The sequence below is a fragment of the Bufo gargarizans genome, chromosome 4 (assembly GCF_014858855.1).
Source record: "Bufo gargarizans isolate SCDJY-AF-19 chromosome 4, ASM1485885v1, whole genome shotgun sequence".
In the NCBI taxonomy this organism is placed as follows: domain Eukaryota; kingdom Metazoa; phylum Chordata; class Amphibia; order Anura; family Bufonidae; genus Bufo; species Bufo gargarizans.
The window spans coordinates 376,321-395,257 of NC_058083.1; the positions used below are offsets into that span (position 1 = coordinate 376,321).

Here is an 18,937-nt window from a genome sequence, read left to right on the forward strand (position 1 = left end):
CTCTTGATGTCACAAATGGCTCCACCAATCACTACACATTTCACTGTTGTGTCTGTCTGTCATGCAGCTCTTCTGTTCTACTGCAGACATCTGAATTCCTGATCTGTAATGTGACCAAGGTGCTGGATGTATAAGTACCCACCATATGTCTCCAGCTAGATTCCATCCATATATAACTGCCCCTTGAACGAGTGACTCTTTTATAAGAGTGTTATGTCACTACAGCCCATTTGTGGGTGTGTAAACATTCGTTAAACCTTCAGCCAAGTATTGTTATCTGCCAATGATGGAAGACATGGTGTCTATTCTTGTGTCCAATCCAGAGGTCATTGTCTACAGCTAAGCAGACAAGAAGCTGCATAGAGGCCAGGGAAGCATTCACCATCCTGCTCACTCTGTTCAGGATTGTGCTGTGATATAGCCCTGGACCTTTTATAAAATCTCTGGGACGTTTCTACTTCAGCAGATCTCCAACTTGATTGACTGTAGAACTAACCAAGTGACTTATATTTCAGAGCATAAAAGCAGTCTCCTGAGGCTGAAGGTGGAGAAGACTATTTAGGTCATTCATTGTAAGAATCTGAGAGACTGGCCTGGAGTCATTAGTATAAGGAACATCAGAGCTGTCATCTGCAATCCTTGTGAGGGACAGACCCACATCACAGACCACATCAGGTTTAGTTTCTTACTTTTTATTGTATCCTACACACTTTATGGAAAAAAAAAGAATGAAAAAAATGCCCAAAAGTACGTGTGCCTTTTACCACAAGTTAGGTCAATAAATTTCTGATCTGCCCTGGTCACTTGTTATGGTTACTATGGAGAAAAGAAATTGCCAAGAAGAAACAGCAGCTCCGCCATGGAATAACCGCACAGAAGCCTATGATCAGCATTCACAATGCCAAGTGTCTGCTGGCGTGGTGTAAAGCACATCATCACTGGGCTCTGCAGCAGAAGCACACAATCCTAAGGTCAGTATGTTCAATGCCAAACATCTTCTGATGTGATGTAAAGCACATCATCACTGCGCTCTGGAGCAGATGCACACAAGCCTATCATCAACATGCACAATGCCAAGTGTCTGCTGGTGTGGTGTAGAGTAGTGGAAATGTGCTGTCGGAAGATGGATGATGAACATGATATGGTAGAATGCATGGTGCCTTCCATAAGACATGATGAATTTGTGGGTAATGATCTGGCGCTGTTTTTGAGGGTTCGGCCCCTTATTTCCATTGAAGGGTTAATTCTTCCATGCACACAGACATTTTACACATCTGCTTCCACCGTTCCACCTGACTTTAGTATGGAGGAACCCGAGAGTCTGAACATAGTCTAAACCTCAACCCCATCTAATTCTGTAGGGCTGAACTGAAACGGCAATTGTGATCTCGACTCATCAGGGCTTGACCTCACAAATGTGGTGAAAATTACTTTGACACCCCAAAGTCTAGTGGGACTGAGGGTGACAAGAAGAAGGACTGACGAAGACTGCGGCTGAGGGTTACAAGAAGAAGGACTGATGAAGACTGCGGCTGAGGGCAGCAGGAAGGACTTATGAAGATGGCGGCTTTGGACAACAAGAAGGAGGACTGATGGAGGCTGTGGCTCAAGGCAAGAAAAAGGACTGATGACTGCAGCTGATGGTGACAAGAAGGAGTGATGAGGACTGTGGCCAAGGGTGTCAAGAAGAAGGACTTATGAAGACTGCGACTTAGGGTGATAAGAAGAAAGACTGATGAAGACTGCAGCTTACGATCACAAGAAGAACGACTAGTGAAGACTGTGGCCGAGGGCAACAATAAGAAGGACTGATGACGATTGTGGCTGAGGGCAACAAGAAGGACTAATGAAGATGGCGGATTTTGGCAACAAGAAGTAGGATTGATGAATACTGTGGATGAGAGTGACAAAGAAAAGGGCTGATAAAGACAGCAGCTTAGGGTGACAAGAAGAAGAACTGATGAAGACTGCAGTTAAGGTTGACAAGAAGAAGGACTGGTGAAGACTGCAGCCGAGGGTGCCGTGTAACTGATGATAGATGAAATCTCTACTAAAAGTGGTCAGAGAAATGATGGCAGATGGACTGGAGGTGGAAAGAGAAGGAGGAGGTCCAATCCTTAGACACCAGAGGACTACACACCATCTAGGGTCTTGAAGACAACTGAGGAAGTCAATTGTATGACTAGCAAAACATCCAGTTGTCCTGACTTATTATATTACTACTGAAAAAATCATGATGACCTGAATGACTGAGAACTTTCACAGACAAATGTCTACAGGTAGACTGCACCCAGAAGTAAGTGATCCTAATAGGAGAGTATCACAGCATTGTAATAACATGGTATTATAGCAGATTGGGTCATTGTTAGATCAGATCCCTCTTTTCATTTTCAGAAGTCCATAATAAAATGAAAGCTTCATCCTGAGTCCACCACCTTGAGGTCAGCCGCTGTGTAACTAATAATGTTATAAAGGCATAGTCCTGACTGTAAATATAGAAGTCACCGGGCAGACACCAGATAATGCCGTGAATAACATGACAAGGTGCGTCAGCGGCTACACAGAGTGAAGGGCATCAGTAATGTGCGCCAGTCTAAGAGAACTGTGTCCATCATGTGCCTGGAGTGGTTCATCCTGATATAAGGACCACAGATGGCAACATCCTGATCCATTCCCATGTAGATTACTGTAACTCATAACTAATTGGTCTCGCCCTCACCAGACTGTCCCCTCACCGGGCTCATCTATCTGTCTAAATGCTACTCTGATGCCTCCACCATGTGCCACTCACTGCACTGATGCCTCCACCCTGTGCAACCCTCCACCATGTGCCACTCACTGCACTGATGCCTCCACCCTGTGCAAGTTATTACACTGATGCCACCACCCTGTGCCAGTCACTACACTGATGCCTGCACCCTGTTCCAGTCAATTCACTGATGCCTCCACCCTGTGCCAGTCACTGCACTGATGCATCTACTCTGTGCCAGTCACTGCACTGATGCCTCTACCATGTGCGATGTCAAAAGCAACATCTAGGTGGTTGGACAGTTGGAGGACCTTTGTTCTGTCATTCCGTCAGTGCCTTGCAAAAGTGATAACGGGTCTCAGATTGGTTTCCAAGTTAGCAGAGGGCCTAAAGAAGACTTCCAGACCTCCCATGGCCTTTCAGATTGTCTATCTTTTTCTTATTTACAGGCAAGAATACAGAATTATTTAGCTGCATTCATTCTGCAAAAATCAAATCCTGATGGGACTACATTAATGGGAAACTTAAGAAAATAGCAGCTCTCGGACCCGACAACATAAAACTTTTTTTTTCTGTGAGGTGTGCTATTATTGTTCTAGAGTAATAAAACATCAAAGAACCTAAAAACATTTGTCATAATCCTCTCACGTCATAGAACAAACATGACACGTTATGTATGCTGCGTGGCGACCAGAGCAAAATTTTGAAGCAACGGCAACCTCACTGATTCCTTCCATTCCCCCAATAATGAGTTCATTAGAAGTGTTTAGTTTTATGTAGACCACTATGGTGCCCTTGAAAAATAAAAATTTTCCCTCAAAAAAGAAAGCCCAATGTCCCTAAGGAGTTAATTCACAGCATCGACTGTGTTAATTGGAATACATTATTATTAGAATTGATGGCCCCATATGACAGGCCTCTGAGGTGGAGGTTTGTACAGAACCTCTTCACCTATGAACACCATTAACTTCTGTCATGGAGGACTACTAGATTGTCTCCAGGCGTAGCCTTCACCCTTACTTGTGATTATCGAGGACTCATCCTTCATCCCAAGGTTTAAACTCATCTTGCTTTGAATCCAGAGGAAAAAAAGCAGGCTGCACTTATACAAGCAGACAAACAACACGAGTTTGTGAGCATTTGCGTATTTGAGACCAAGTGCGTGTTTGTATAAAGTGTGTGACTTTAGATTATAGCAAATAAGAGACCGGCACTCACTGTATTTTGAAGAAAGAAAATCTTTAATGTCACATTGGATCGTGACGCGTTTCGACTCTCGTCTAGAGCCTTTCTCAAACGTAAGGGATGTGGTACAAACATAAATGAATACACGGCATTTAAATAGCCCGCCTAGGCGGAAATGACATCACATTGCCTTAATTACCAAAATCAACACTGGACAGCTGTCCATGATAGAAATAAATGAAACAAGGCGCGGCGTGTGGCGCGGCGGCATTGGATCCCTTTTAGAGTTCGCTGATTACCTAAACTCAGTGTGGAGCGAATTACAGTTTACACTACATTATGATGAACATAGAATTAGTTTCCTTGATACTGTGATTATGAAAGGAGTTGATGGATCGTTGGTCACAGATTTACATATCAAACATACCGATAGAAATTCACTTTTACATTACTTAAGTAATCATCCTCCTGCTCTTAAAAAAGCATTACCCCATTCCCAGTTTCAGAGGGTTCGTCGAATTGTTTCGGAAGCCACTATCAAGGAAACTCGCCTTGAGGAAATGAGTGATAGGTTCAAACATCGCGGATATCCTATCTCTCTGCTAAAACAGCAAAGAGATAAAGTCACTCCCCCAGTTAAAAATGCAAAAAGATCTCGTATCCCATTTATCTCAAAGTTTCATCCCTGGATCCAAAAATGCAGATTGATCATTAACCGCCATTGGAATATTTTATCTAGGGCTTATCCTTCTGTTGAGGAATTCCAAAACCGGCCACTCATTTGTTATAAACGTAATAAAAATTTACGGGATATGGTGGTGCGGGCTGATATTGGTAGTGCCCATATGACACAACGTCAAACTACTTTATCTACACCTAAAAAGGGTACTTTTCCCTGCCTAGGCTGCATACACTGTTCTAGTGTGATTAAAGGTGAATTTTTCTCACACCCACATACAGGGAAACAATTTCCCATCCGGGGTTTCTATACTTGTAATAGTAACTTTATTGTTTATTTACTTAAGTGTCCCTGCGGCTTACTTTATATAGGCGAAACTTCTATGCGTATGAAAGATCGTTTTTCTAAACATAAGTCCACTATACGCAAAAAGAATTTACTTTTACCAATACCGCATCATTTTGAGCATCACAACCATAATATCTCGCAGTTGCGGTTTCAGATCATAGAACATGTACCACAACCACGTAGAGGTGGTGATAGGGTTAAGATGTTGAAGAAGCGTGAGTCCTATTGGATTCACACTTTGCAGACATTGGAGCCCAAAGGCCTGAACCGCGAGTATGATCTCCACAGTTTCCTGTAAATCTTCAAATTCTCTACTTCCTTGTCAGTATGTCATTATTTTTAATGCAATATGCTATTTTTACCATAATTGTGGATCAACACTATACTAATTAATTTCTTTTGTTTTCTTCCGTTTTTAGAAAACTTGAAGACATCCCAGCAGCATGATTACGTTATTATTTTCTCTTTGCAATTAATCCTATTATTGCTTGTAACTTCTACTAGATGAATTGCTAATTGATTGCCGCTGGGATCTTTTCTTTTCTTTTCTTTTCTTTTCTTTCCTTCCTTCCCTTGTTTCATTTATTTCTATCATGGACAGCTGTCCAGTGTTGATTTTGGTAATTAAGGCAATGTGATGTCATTTCCGCCTAGGCGGGCTATTTAAATGCCGTGTATTCATTTATGTTTGTACCACATCCCTTACGTTTGAGAAAGGCTCTAGACGAGAGTCGAAACGCGTCACGATCCAATGTGACATTAAAGATTTTCTTTCTTCAAAATACAGTGAGTGCCGGTCTCTTATTTGCTATTATCCTGGGATCGAGATCTCGGACACGAGCACCACGCCATTTATTACGGAGTGCCGGCTGATCATTATTTGTTTGACTTTAGATTATGTGACTTCAGATTCAGGGACTTTAGGAGGGGACTACAGTAAGTTAGATTCTTATCACTGCACTGTATTGTATTTTTCTCTTTTCTTGCGTAATCCCCATTTAGTATGTGTTCCATTATTGACAGCGCCGTCCGATGTACATCTTGTCTAATGTCTGCAGTCCTGGGACAGCCGTTTGCATATCTTTGTACAAAATGTGAGCAAATTGCCTGTTTGGAATCGCACATCGAGTATCTAACCGGGCAAGAGTTTGCTGCTCACTGAACAAGCGCTCTATGGGGTAGATGTAGGGAAGGGTGCTAGCGAGGAGGCTCAGGAAAGTGAGGTAGCTAGCTGGGTAACAGTTAAAAAACGGGGAAGAGTGCCAGGGAGGCTAGCCCTGATCTGACTCAAAGTTGTCAGATGAGGGGGATGTCAGTTTAGGGAGAGCACTGCTGCAGCCGGACACTTCCTCTGCCAGTCAGGGGAATGTCAGCTCTGGTAAGCAGGGGACCAGGAGAGCAGGGCAGACGGGTGCTGGTAGTGGGAGACTCCATTATTAGGGGAACAGATAGGGTGATCTGTCACAAAGACCGGGATCGTCGAATAGTGTTTTATCTTCCTGGCGCTCGAGTTCGACACATCGCGGATCGGGTGACAGATTACTGGGAGGGGATGGAGAAGATCCAGCGGTCATGGTCCATATCGGAACCAATGACAAAGTTAGAGGTAGATGGAGCGTCCTTAAAAATTATTTTAGGAATTTAGGTCACAAGCTTAGGGCAAGGACCTCAAAAGGTAGTATTTTCCGAAATACTGCCGGTACCACGAGCCACACAAGAAAGGCAGCTGGAGATTAGGGAGGTTAACAAGTGGCTCAAGAACTGGTGTAGGAAGGAGGGGTTTGGGTTCCTGGAGAACTGGGCCGACTTCTCTATCGGCTACAGGCTCTATCGTAGGGACGGGCTGCACCTCAATGGGGAAGGGGCAGCTGTGCTGGGGGGGGAAGATGGCTAGAAGGTTGGAGGAGTGTTTAAACTAGGGACTGGGGGAGTAATTAAGTTATAGAAGGGGAAGATAGAGACCGGGGGCAAGGTAATGAGACTGGGGGAGGAATGGAAGGAGGGACTAGAACAGTTCAGAAGGAAAGGTGTAGGGTAAAAAATATACATAATAATGGGAATAATTGAGACATGGCTGGATGGTAGCTATGACTGGGCGGTTAATGTACAGTCTGTTTAGAAAGGATCGCCAAAACTGGAGAGGGGGAGGGGTCTGCCTTTATGTAAAGTTCTGTCTACGGGTCCATTCACACATCCGTATGTGTTTTGCGGATCCACAAAACACGGACACCAGCAATGTGCGTTCCGCATTTTGCGGACCGCACATCACCAGCACTCTCATAGAAAATGGCTTTTCTTGTCCGCAATTGCGGACAAGAATAGGACATGTTCAGATTTTTTGCGGAAAGGAAGTGCGGATCTGGGTCCGCACATGTTCCGCAAAATTGTGGAACGGATGCGGACCCATTTTGCGGACGTGTGACTGGACCCTAAAGCCCACAGTCCGAGAAGATATAAGTGAGGGACATGAACATGTGAAGTCACTGTGGGTAGAGATACATGGAGTAAAAACAGTAATAAATTACTAATAGGAGTTTACTATAAACCACCTAATATACCGCAGTCCACAGAAAATCTGCTACTAAATGAGATAGACGAGGCGGCAAATCATAATGAGGTGGTTATTATGGGGGACTTCAACTACCCAGATATAGACTGGGAAACTGAAACTTGTATATCTCATAAAGGAAACAGGTTCTTGGCAATAACCAAAGACAATTACCTCTCCCAACTGGTTCAGGACCCGACTAGAGGGACGGCCATACTGGACTTAGTATTAACCAATAGGCCTGACAGAACAACAGACATGCAGGTTGGGGGACACCTGGGAAATAGTGACCACAAAGTAATAACCTTCCAATTATCATTCAAAAGAGCGTTTCTACAGGGAGGAACAAAAATACCAAATGTCAAAAAAGCTAAGTTTAGCCAACTAATAGAGGCCATAGGCCGAACTAACTGGGACAAAGTCCTCAAAAATAAAAATACAGCCACAAAATGGGATATCTTTAAAACCATCCTAAACTCTAATTGTGAGAGGTACATACCGTATGGGAATAAAAAGTCTACACACCCCTGTTAAAATGTCAGGTTTCTGTGATGTAAAAAAATGAGACAAAGATAAATCATTTCCGAACTTTCTCCACCTTTAGGCTAGGTCTACACGACGACATTTGTTGCGCGACAAAAAGTCGCTCGACAGATAGGGCGCAACAGTTGTCGCGCAACATTTTGTTGCACTAATGTCGCGCGACAATTTTTATAATGGCAGTCTATGGTGTCGCACTGCAACATGCGACATGTTGCGACTGCGACGCGACAGTCGCCGAAAAATACATCTTGAATGTTTTTTCTGCGACTGTCGCGTCGCAGTCGCAGCATGTCGCATGTTGCAGTGCGACACCATAGACTGCCATTATAAAAATTGTCGCGCGACATTGGTGCAACAAAATGTCGCGCGACAAATGTCGTCGTGTAGACCTAGCCTTAATGTAACCTATAAACTGTACAACTCAATTAAAAAAACAAACTGAAATCTTTTATGTGGAGGGAAGAAAACAAAAAAAAAAAAAATAATGTGGTTGCATAAGTGTGCACACGCTCTTATAACTGGGGATGTAGCTGTGTTCCGAAATAAGCAATCACATTCACAATCCTGTTACATAGGAGTCAGCATACACCGGCCATCATGTAAAGTGCCTCTGATTAACCCAAAATAAAGCTCAGATGCTCTAGTTGGTCTTTCCTGAAATTTTCTTAGTCGCATCCCACAGCAGAAGCCACGGTCCACAGAGAGCTTCCAAAGCAGCAGAGGGATCTCATTGTTAGAAGGCATCAGTCAGTAGAAGGGGACAAAAGAATTTCCAAGGCATTAGCTATACCATGGAACACAGTGAAGACAGTCATCATCAAGTGGAGAAAATATGGCACAACAGTGACATTACCAAGAACTGGGGGGAAAAAAGAAAAACTGGTCTGGGAGGCAACCAAGAGGCCTACAGCAACATTAAAGGAGCTGCAGGAATATCTAGCAAGTACAGGCTGTGTGGTCCATGTGACAACAATCTCCCGTATTCTTCATATGTTTGGGGTATGGGGTAGAGTGGCAAGACGAAAGCCTTTTCTTACGAAGAAAAACATCCAAGCCAGGCTACATTTTGCAAAAACACATCTGAAGTCTCCCAAAAGCATGTGGGAAAAAGTGTTATGGTCTGATGAAACCAAGGTTGAACTTTTTGGCCATAATTCCAAAAGATATGTTTGGTGCAAAAACAACACTGCACATCACCAAAAGAACACCATAGCCACAGTGAAGCATGGTGGTGGCAGCATCATGCCAAGGGGCTGTTCTTCTTCAGCTGGAACTGGGGCCTTAGTTAAGCTAGAGGGAATTATGAACAGGTCCAAATACCAGTCAATATTGGCACAAAACCTTCAGGCTTCTGCTAGAAAGCTGAACATGAAGAGGAACTTCTTCTTTCAGCATGACAACGACCCAAAGCATACATCCAAATCAACAAAGGAATGGCTTCACCAGAAGAAGATTAAAGTTTTGGAATGGCCCAGCCAGAGCCCAGACCTGAATCCGATTCAAAATCTGTGGGGTGATCTGAAGAGGGCTGTGCACAGGAGATGCCCTCGCAATCTGACAGATCTGGAGTGTTTTTGCCAAGAAGAGCGGGCAAATCTTGCCAAGTCAAAATGTGCCATGCTGATAGACTCATACCCAAAAGACTGAGTGCTGTAATCAAATCAAAAGGTGCTTCAACAAAGTATTAGTTTAAGGGTGTGCACACTTATGCAACCATATTATTTTATTTTTATATTTTTCCTTCCCTCCACCTAAAAGATTTCAGTTTGTTTTTCCCTTGAGTTGTACAGTTTATAGGTCACATTAAAGGGGGAAAAAGTTCTGAAATGATTTATCTTTGTCTCATTTTTTTTTACATCACAGAAACCTGACATTTTAACAGACTTTTTATATTCACTATATGTGGCAGCAGAAAGGCTAGGAGCACCCCTGCCCCTTGCCACAAAGCACTGAGGGTAGGAGGCCTAAGCTGAACTTTTGCACCAGGGCCCATGAGTCCTTAGCTATGTCATACCTAGTTTATTACATATACAAAGTGCCAGAACCAAGCACAGTACATAAATACAGCAACAGAGCCAAGTTCAGCATATACAGTATACCACACCAGAACCAAGCTCAGTACGTAAGTACAGCACCGGAACCAAGCACAGTACATAAATACAGAACCAAATTCAGCATATATACCACACCAGAACCAAGCTCAGTACGTAAGTACAGCACCAGAACCAAGCTCAGTACATAAATACAGAACCAAATTCAGCATATATACCACACCAGAACCAAGCTCAGTTCATAAATACACCACCAGAACCAAGCTCAGTATGTAAGTACAGCACCGGAACCAAGCACAGTACATAAATACAGAACCAAATTCAGCAAATATACCACACCAGAACCAAGCTCAGTTCATAAATACACCACCAAAACCAAGCTCAGCAAATATACCACACCAGAACCAAGCACAGTACATAAATACAGCACCAGAGCCAAGCTCAGCATATATACCACACCAGAACCAAGCTCAGTACATAAATACACCACCAGAGCCAAGCTCAGCATATATACCACACCAGAACCAAGCTCAGTACATAAATACACCACCAGAGCCAAGCTCAGCATATATACCACACCAGAACCAAGCTCAGTATGTACAGCACCGGAACCTGACATTTTAACAGGGGTGTGTAGACTTTTTATATACACTGTACCTTAGGGTACTTTCACACTAGCGTTAATATTTTATGGTATTGATATCCGTCATAGGGTCTCAATACCGGAAAAAACGCTTCCATTTTGTCCCCATTCATTGTCAATGGGGACAAAACGTAAGTGAACAGAATGGAGCGCTCCAAAATGCATTCCGTTCCGTTCTCATATCGAGAGCAAACCGCAGCATGCTCTCCGCTACGGGGGAGCAAGGGGGGCCCCCCTAAGTTATTCCTTGCCCCCCTGCATTCCACCCCCGCTGATTCCCCTTTAAAACATGATCGGGGGTCGGGGGCAGGGCACAGGGAGATGAGCGCTTCCATTGTATAAGCGCTCACCCCCATAGTCATCTGTATCACCGTCCTCAGGACAGCGATACACATGGATGCTGCGGTGGGGCAGGGGAGGGAGAGGCGTCTCCTTTCCCCGTTCCTCTGATAGGCTGCAGGCACTAGGCCGATGCAGACGGCGCGATGATGTCATAGCGCCGCCTGAGCCGTACAGCGCGGGACACGTGCCGGAAGAGGCCTGCATCGCATCGCTGCCAGCATGATGGAGGTTAGTATAAGTGTTTATTTTTTTTATATGGTGCTACTTACTGGCACATGATTGGGGGCATCTATGGGGGCACTTGTTACTGGCACATGATTGGGGTGCATCTATGGGGGCACTTGTTACTGGCACATGATTGGGGGGCATCTATGGGGGCACTTGTTACTGGCACATGATTGGGGGGCATCTATGGGGACACTTGTTACTGGCACATGATTGGGGGGCATCTATGGGGACACTTGTTACTGGCACATGATTGGGGGGCATCTATGGGGAAACTTGTTATTGGCACATGATTGGGGGCATCTATGGAGGCAACTGTTACTGGCACATGATTGGGGGGCATCTATGGGGCACATTTTACTGGCACATGATTGTGGGGCATCTATGGGGGCACTTGTTATTGGCACATGATTGGGGGCATCTATGGGGGCACATCTTACTGGCACATTATTGGTGGGCACTGTGGGCATCTATGGGGGCACTTGTTATTGGCACATGATTGGGGGGCATCTATAGGGGCACTTGTTATTGGCACATAAATGGGGGGCATCTATGGGGGCACCTGTTACTAGCACATGATTGGGGGGCATCTATGGGGGCACCTGTTACTGGCACATGATTGGGGTGCATCTATGGGGGCACTTTTTACTGGCACATGATTGTGGGGCATCTATGGGGGCACTTGTTATTGGCACATGATTAGGGGCATCTATGGGGGCACATCTTACTGGCACATTATTGGTGGGCACTGTGGGCATCTATGGGGGCACTTGTTATTGGCACATGATTGGGGGGCATCTATAGGGGCACTTGTTATTGGCACATAAATGGGGGGCATCTATGGGGGCACCTGTTACTAGCACATGATTGGGGGGCATCTATGGGGGCACCTGTTACTGGCACATGATTGGGGTGCATCTATGGGGGCACTTGTTACTGGCACATGATTGGGGGGCATCTATGGGGGCACTTGTTACTGGCACATGATTGGGGGGCATCTATGGGGACACTTGTTACTGGCACATGATTGGGGGGCATCTATGGGGAAACTTGTTATTGGCACATGATTGGGGGCATCTATGGAGGCAACTGTTACTGGCACATGATTGGGGGGCATCTATGGGGCACTTTTTACTGGCACATGATTGTGGGGCATCTATGGGGGCACTTGTTATTGGCACATGATTGGGGGCATCTATGGGGGCACATCTTACTGGCACATTATTGGTGGGCACTGTGGGCATCTATGGGGGCACTTCTTACTGGCACATTATTGGTGGCACTATGGGGGCATCTAAGGGGGCACTTCTTACTGGCACATTATTGGGGGCACTATGGGGGAATCTACTGAGGCCACAAAAAAGGGGTATTTTATATGGGGGCTCTGTATAGGGGCATTTTATACTGGGGCACATTATGGTGGGTACTATGGGGAAGGGGAGAGAGGAGTACTATTATTAGTAGTATTTTATACTTGCAAATTATGGGAGACACTGAGGGCATCTACTGGGGCAATATATAGGGGCATGTTATACTGGTACATTATGGGGGGCACTAGGAAGAATGGAGGAGTGGAGCACTATGGGGGCATTTACTGGGGGCATTTACTGGGGGCACTATATAGTGGTATTTTATACTGGCACATTATGGGAGCACTATGGGGACATTAGCTCAACTGGGGGCATTAAAAGGGGGTATTTTTTGCACTGGCACATTATAAGGAGAATTATTACTACTGGGGGCATTATGATAGGCTTTATTACTACTGGGGGTCTATGGGGAACATGATTACTAGTATGGGCACTATGGGAGCATTATTACTTCTGGGGCACAGTGGGGACTTTTGGGAGCACTATTACTGTGGGGGCACCTTGGCACAGTATCAGCTTACCACAATTATTTTTGGGGGACGTTATGTTTACACTATTAGTGTCAGGGGCACTATTTTCTGGCCGCAGTTATTTTAGGGCACTGTGTGCCAATAGTTATTGAAGGGCACTATCTGCATGGTACTAGTATTATCAAGGGGTTATCTGTTTCTGCAGTGTAGCATTGGGGAGCACAGCGGCACAGTATTGGGGGTGGTAGGTTGATTTGTCCAGAAGATGGGAGGATGATGGAAAAGTAGTAAACTAAGATTGTGTTTGTCAAACTGCAGAGACGAGAAATGGCTGAAAAATGGTGTCTTGTCTGAAGGTCTGAAAGGAGAAGATGAGGAAACATCTACATCAAAGAGACGTCACTGGTTGTAAGAGGTATGAGGCGCTGTATTACCCTGTATGTAGGGGTGGAGGGGTTATCCCTTCATCCACCTGCATACCAGAATACTCTCGTATTTTGTAATCTTATTTATATATACTTATTTCTTTTTTTTCAGTAGTATGATTAAATCGTGAAAATGATTAGTGCCCCCCCATTTTTGACTGTGGTATCTTATGGGCCCCCCTATATATTGTTCCTAGAGTCGCCACTGCTTGTGTGAAAGAACCCTTATGGGAATAAAAGGTTAAGGAACAAGAAAAAAACGATGTGGATAAATAGAACCATAAAGAAAGCAATAAATTACAAAAAGAAAGCATTGAAATCACTAAAAACAGGAGGGGAGCACGGAAGCACTGAAAAACTATACGGAAAAAAATAGAATATGTAAAAAACAAATAAAAGCGGCCAAACTAGAGACAGAGAGATTTATTGCCAAAGAGAGCAAAACTAATCCTAAAATTTCTTCAATTATATAAATGGTAAAAAGTATAAATCTGAAGGTGTCGGCCATTTACAGAGTGATGGGGGAGGGGGAGTTGCAGACAGCAATGAGGAGAAAGCAAAGGAAAATAAACTGTCAGATGAAATGCAGAATGTAAAAGTAAATTCCCCATTTAAAGTGTCCTGTCTGACCCAGGAAGAAGTACAATGGCGTCTTAAAAAGATTAAAATAGACAAATCGCCAGGACCAGATGGCATACACCCCCATATCCTAATAGAATTAAGTAATGTAACAGCCAGACCCCTATTTCTGATATTTAAGGACTCTATACTGACAGGGAGTGTTCCACAGGATTGGCGCATAGTAAATGTGTGCATATATTTAAAAAGACTGTAAAAACAGAGCCCGGAAACTATAGGCCGGTAATTTTAACATCTGTTGTGGGTAAACTGTTTGAAGGTTTTCTAAGAAATGCTATCTTGGAGGATCTCAATGAAAATAAGCAAATAACACCATATCAGCATGGCTTCATGAGGGATCGGTCATGTCAAACTAATTTTATCAGTTTCTATGAGGAGGTAAGTTCTAGACTTGACAGCGGCGAATCAATGGATGTCGTGTATCTGGACTTCTCCAAAGCATTTGACACTGTACCACATAAAAGGTTAGTATATAAAATGAGAATGCTCGGACTGGGAGAAAACATCTGTAAGTGGGTAAGTAGCTGGCTCAATGATAGAAAACAGAGGATGGTTATTAACGGTACACACTCAGATTGGGTCACTGTCACTAGTGGGTACCTCAGGGGTCAGTATTGGGTCCTATTCTCTTCAATATATTTATTAATGATCTTGTAGAAGGCTTGCATAGTAAAATATGAATTTTTGCAAATGGCACTAAACTGTGGAAAGTAATTGACACTAAAGAGGACAATATACTGTACATATACTACAGAGGACAGTATACTGTATATATACTACAGAGGACAGTATACTGTACATATACTACAGAGGACAGTATACTGTACATATACTACAGAGGACAGTATACTGTACATATACTACAGAGGACAGTATACTGTACATATACTACAGAGGACAGTATACTGTATATATATATACTACAGAGGACAATATACTGTATATATATACTACAGAGGACAGTATACTGTATATATACTACAGAGGACAGTATACTGTGTATATATATATATATATATATACTACAGAGGACAATATACTGCTACAGATGGATCTGGATAGATTGGAGGATTGGGCAGATAAGTGGCAGATGAGGTTTAACACTGACAAATGTAAAGTTATGCACATGGGAAGGAATAATGCAAGTCACCCGTACATAGTAAATAGTAAAACACTCGGTAACACTGACATGGAAAAGGACCTAGGAATTTTAATAAACAGCAAACTAAGCTGCAAGAACCAGTGTCAGGCAGCTGCTGCCAAGGCCAATAAGATAATGGGTTGCATCAAAAGGGGCATAGATGCCGGTGATGAGAACATAGTCCTACCACTTTACAAATCACTGGTCAGACCGCACATGGAGGACTGTGTACAGTTCTGGGCTCCTGTAAACAAGGCAGACATAGCAGAGCTGGAGAGGGTCCAGAGGAGGGTAACTAAAGTAGTAACTGGAATGGGGCAACTACAGTACCCTGAAAGATTATCAGCATTAGGGTTATTCACTTTAGAAAAAAGACGACTGAGGGGAGATCTAATTACTATGTATAAATATATCAGGGGTCAGTACAGAGATCACTCCCATCATCTATTTATCCCCAGGACTGTGACTGTGACGAGGGGACATCCTCTGCGTCTGGAGGAAAGAAGGTTTGTACACAAACATAGAAGAGGATTCTTTACGGTAAGAGCAGTGAGACTATGGAGCTCTCTGCCTGAGGAGGTGGTGATGGTGAGTACAATAAAGGAATTCAGGAGGGGCCTGGAAGTATTTCTGGAGCGTAATAATATTACAGGCTATAGCTACTAGAGAGGGGTCGCTGATCCAGGGAGTTATTCTGATGCCTCATTGGAGTCGGGAAGGAATTTTTTATTCCCCTAAAGTGGGGAAAATTGGCTTCTACCTCACAGTTTTTTTTTTGCCTTCCTCTTGATCAACTTGCAGGATAACAGGCCGAACTGGATGGACAGAGGGCTTTTTTCGGCCTTATAAACTATGTTATTTTAGGTGTTGGTTGAATGAAATTACGTGATTTTACTTTTGGCTCTAAAGTTTTCACATAACAGAAATTCCACGGCGCTGTTCAGCTGTCATGATGTCAATGTGTTGTTCCCTCTCCTCCCTGAGTTCCAGGCTTTCTCTCACCCAGAAAATATTCAGTTGGTTGCCCTAACCCTATATGTAAATATTCTAGTCAAAGGGGGCTTGTTGGTGTACACTCTGTCATCCAGTACCCAGGGTACATACCCTACTAGCCCTCTCCTAGGTGGACCCCTGCCTCTGCCCATGCTTACCGAAGCAGATCAGATCGGCTTCAAAGCCAGATGACAATTCCTCTGTCTTCTTCTAGGTCCTCTGTATTTCCATTCCCCATCTGTGCTATCATTAACGCCCCATTAATAAATCAGGCCTATAATCTACCACAAAACAAGGTCACCCCAAGACAGTAGTGCCCCCTCCTCCATGCACAAGGTTTGTCCAGATGGATATGACCCCCAGATGCTCAATAAATGGTTGGTGGTTTGGAAAATCACTCCATGGGTAGGCAATTTTAGGGACAACAACATTTTTCTGATTTTGTCTACAATGGACCATACGCAATGTAGTCTTCTCTAGATACAGGTGACATGACACAGATGAAGCATCTTTCTACAGTGCTGATAATAGATATTTGTTACTACTTACTCCTCTGCCTCAAGACTTCCCTCGTTGGCCAGAAAGGTTTTGGGGATGTACCCAGTTTTGCTTTCTCCATTGCTATCGAGGGTTCGTGCAATCACCCACTCTCCTTCCTCTTTGATAACTTCCAGATATGCCCCCTTCTTTATGTCCAGGTCTTGGGATGAGCGTGGCTTATAGTTGTAGGTTGAGACCTTGTTGGTTCTGCTCAGGATGCCACCACTGCTGTCCCATGTCATGGTACTTGATGTTTGTGTTTTTTCTGGTTGCATATACCCAGGGTTGGTCTTGGGTTTAGGGGTTCCTATTTCATTGATAAAGCTTGTGGGTAGATAAGTGAAAGGTTCGTAGGTTGAAGTAGTAGAAATGTCTGATGCCCCTACAAATCCTTGGTTATCCTCACCATCCAGCATGTTGTCCTTCTTTCTGAGGCCGATGACCTGTTTGGTGGGTGGTTGGGTTCTGATGGGTTCATGTTCCCCTCTGGTTGGCTCCTCTATGTGTGTTTTGATAAATGATTGGAATGTGCTCTCGGGTGGTTTCATGACTTGGGTTTCAGGATTTGGGATGTCCAGATTTGAGAAAGGTTGCGGCACAGGTGGTTCCTGGTGGCAGGGACAGCATGAACAGCATGGACAGCATTTTCTGCAGAAGGTCTGCCCCATTCCTTCCTGTGTGGCTTCACCTCCAGCAGATGACTGTGTCTACAAGGAAGTAAGATCTATATGAAGTACTGGAATGTGCAGGGCGGACCTGAGTTTGACAGGACAATCTGCTTCCTCATACCCAGAGCAATCTCTCTGCCCCGAGATATGTGTCAAAGAAGGCAGATAATCCAGAGGAGAAACGTTTCAGTAAGTCCACAGTCTGACCAGGAGACAATGTCCACAATCTGTAGGAAGCAGTCTCCGAGTGTCCCAGGGAGCAATAATATCACATGTGTAAGCGCTACTTTCACACTCATGTTTTGGGCAGATCCGTCATGGATCTGCAAACATGGATCCGTTACAATAATGCAACCGCATGCATCCGTGGTTAATGGATCAGTAACATACCCAAGACGGATCCGTCATGAACTCCATTCAAAGTCAATGGGAGACGGATCCGTTTTCTATTGTGCCAGATTGTGTCAGAGAAAACGGATCCGTCCCCATTGACTTACATTGTGTTTTAGGACGGATCCGTTTGGCTCAGTTTTGTCAAGCGGACACCAAAACGCTGCAGGCGGCCTCCAGAGCGGAATACAGGGGCAACCGAGGAAAACGGATCCATTCTGAGCGGATCCTTCTCCATTTTGGACCGATTGTGAGAGCCCTGAACGGATCTCACAAACAGAAAGCCAAAATGCCAGTGTGAGAGTAGCCTAATACTGACACACCACATGTAATGTCACATAGTCCCCATGCAGTACCAAACATGTAACACAGATGTCCCCGTGTAATATCACACATGTAATACAGACATCCCCGTGTAATATCACACATGTAATACAGACATCCCCGTGTAATATCACACATGTAATACACACATCCTCGTGTAATATCATATATGTAATACAGACATCCCTGTGTAATATCACACATGTAATACAGACATCCCCGTGTAATATCACACATGTAATACAGACATCCCCGTGTAATATCACATATGTAATACAGACATCCCCGTGTAATATCACACATGTAATACAGACATCCCCGTGTAATATCACACATGTAATACAGACATCCCCGTGTAATAAAATATATGTAATACAGACATCCCCGTGTAATATCAGACATGTAATACACACATCCCCGTGTAATATCATATATGTAATACAGACTGTGGCGAAACCAACCTCGCCACGGTGTTTTGGAGGGGGCTGTTTACCAGCCTCCTGCCCTGGGATTATGGTCCCTTAAGTTATTGGGTCTTAAGGCACTTGGGACGGAGCCCTCTGTCCCTGGATTGCATCATTTGCCTTACTTGCTTGGATGGAGCACATGGTGAGAACAATAGATAGCGGCCATTTTAGCTCACAGACACTGGTCTGACTTTTCC

The 18,937-nt window shown here is 44.0% G+C and overlaps 1 protein-coding gene across 1 annotated transcript in view; it reads right to left on the reverse strand.

Annotated features, from left to right (window-relative positions):
* Positions 1-17,565, reverse strand: part of LOC122935708 (tyrosine-protein kinase SRK2-like) — a 41,101-nt gene extending 23,536 nt beyond the window's left edge. The window contains exon 1 of the mRNA XM_044291556.1: positions 16,901-17,565. Coding sequence (XP_044147491.1) covers positions 16,901-17,559 — 659 coding nt within the window. The 5' untranslated portion in view covers positions 17,560-17,565. The remainder of the gene's footprint in view (positions 1-16,900) is intronic.
* Positions 17,566-18,937: the final 1,372 nt, after the last annotated feature.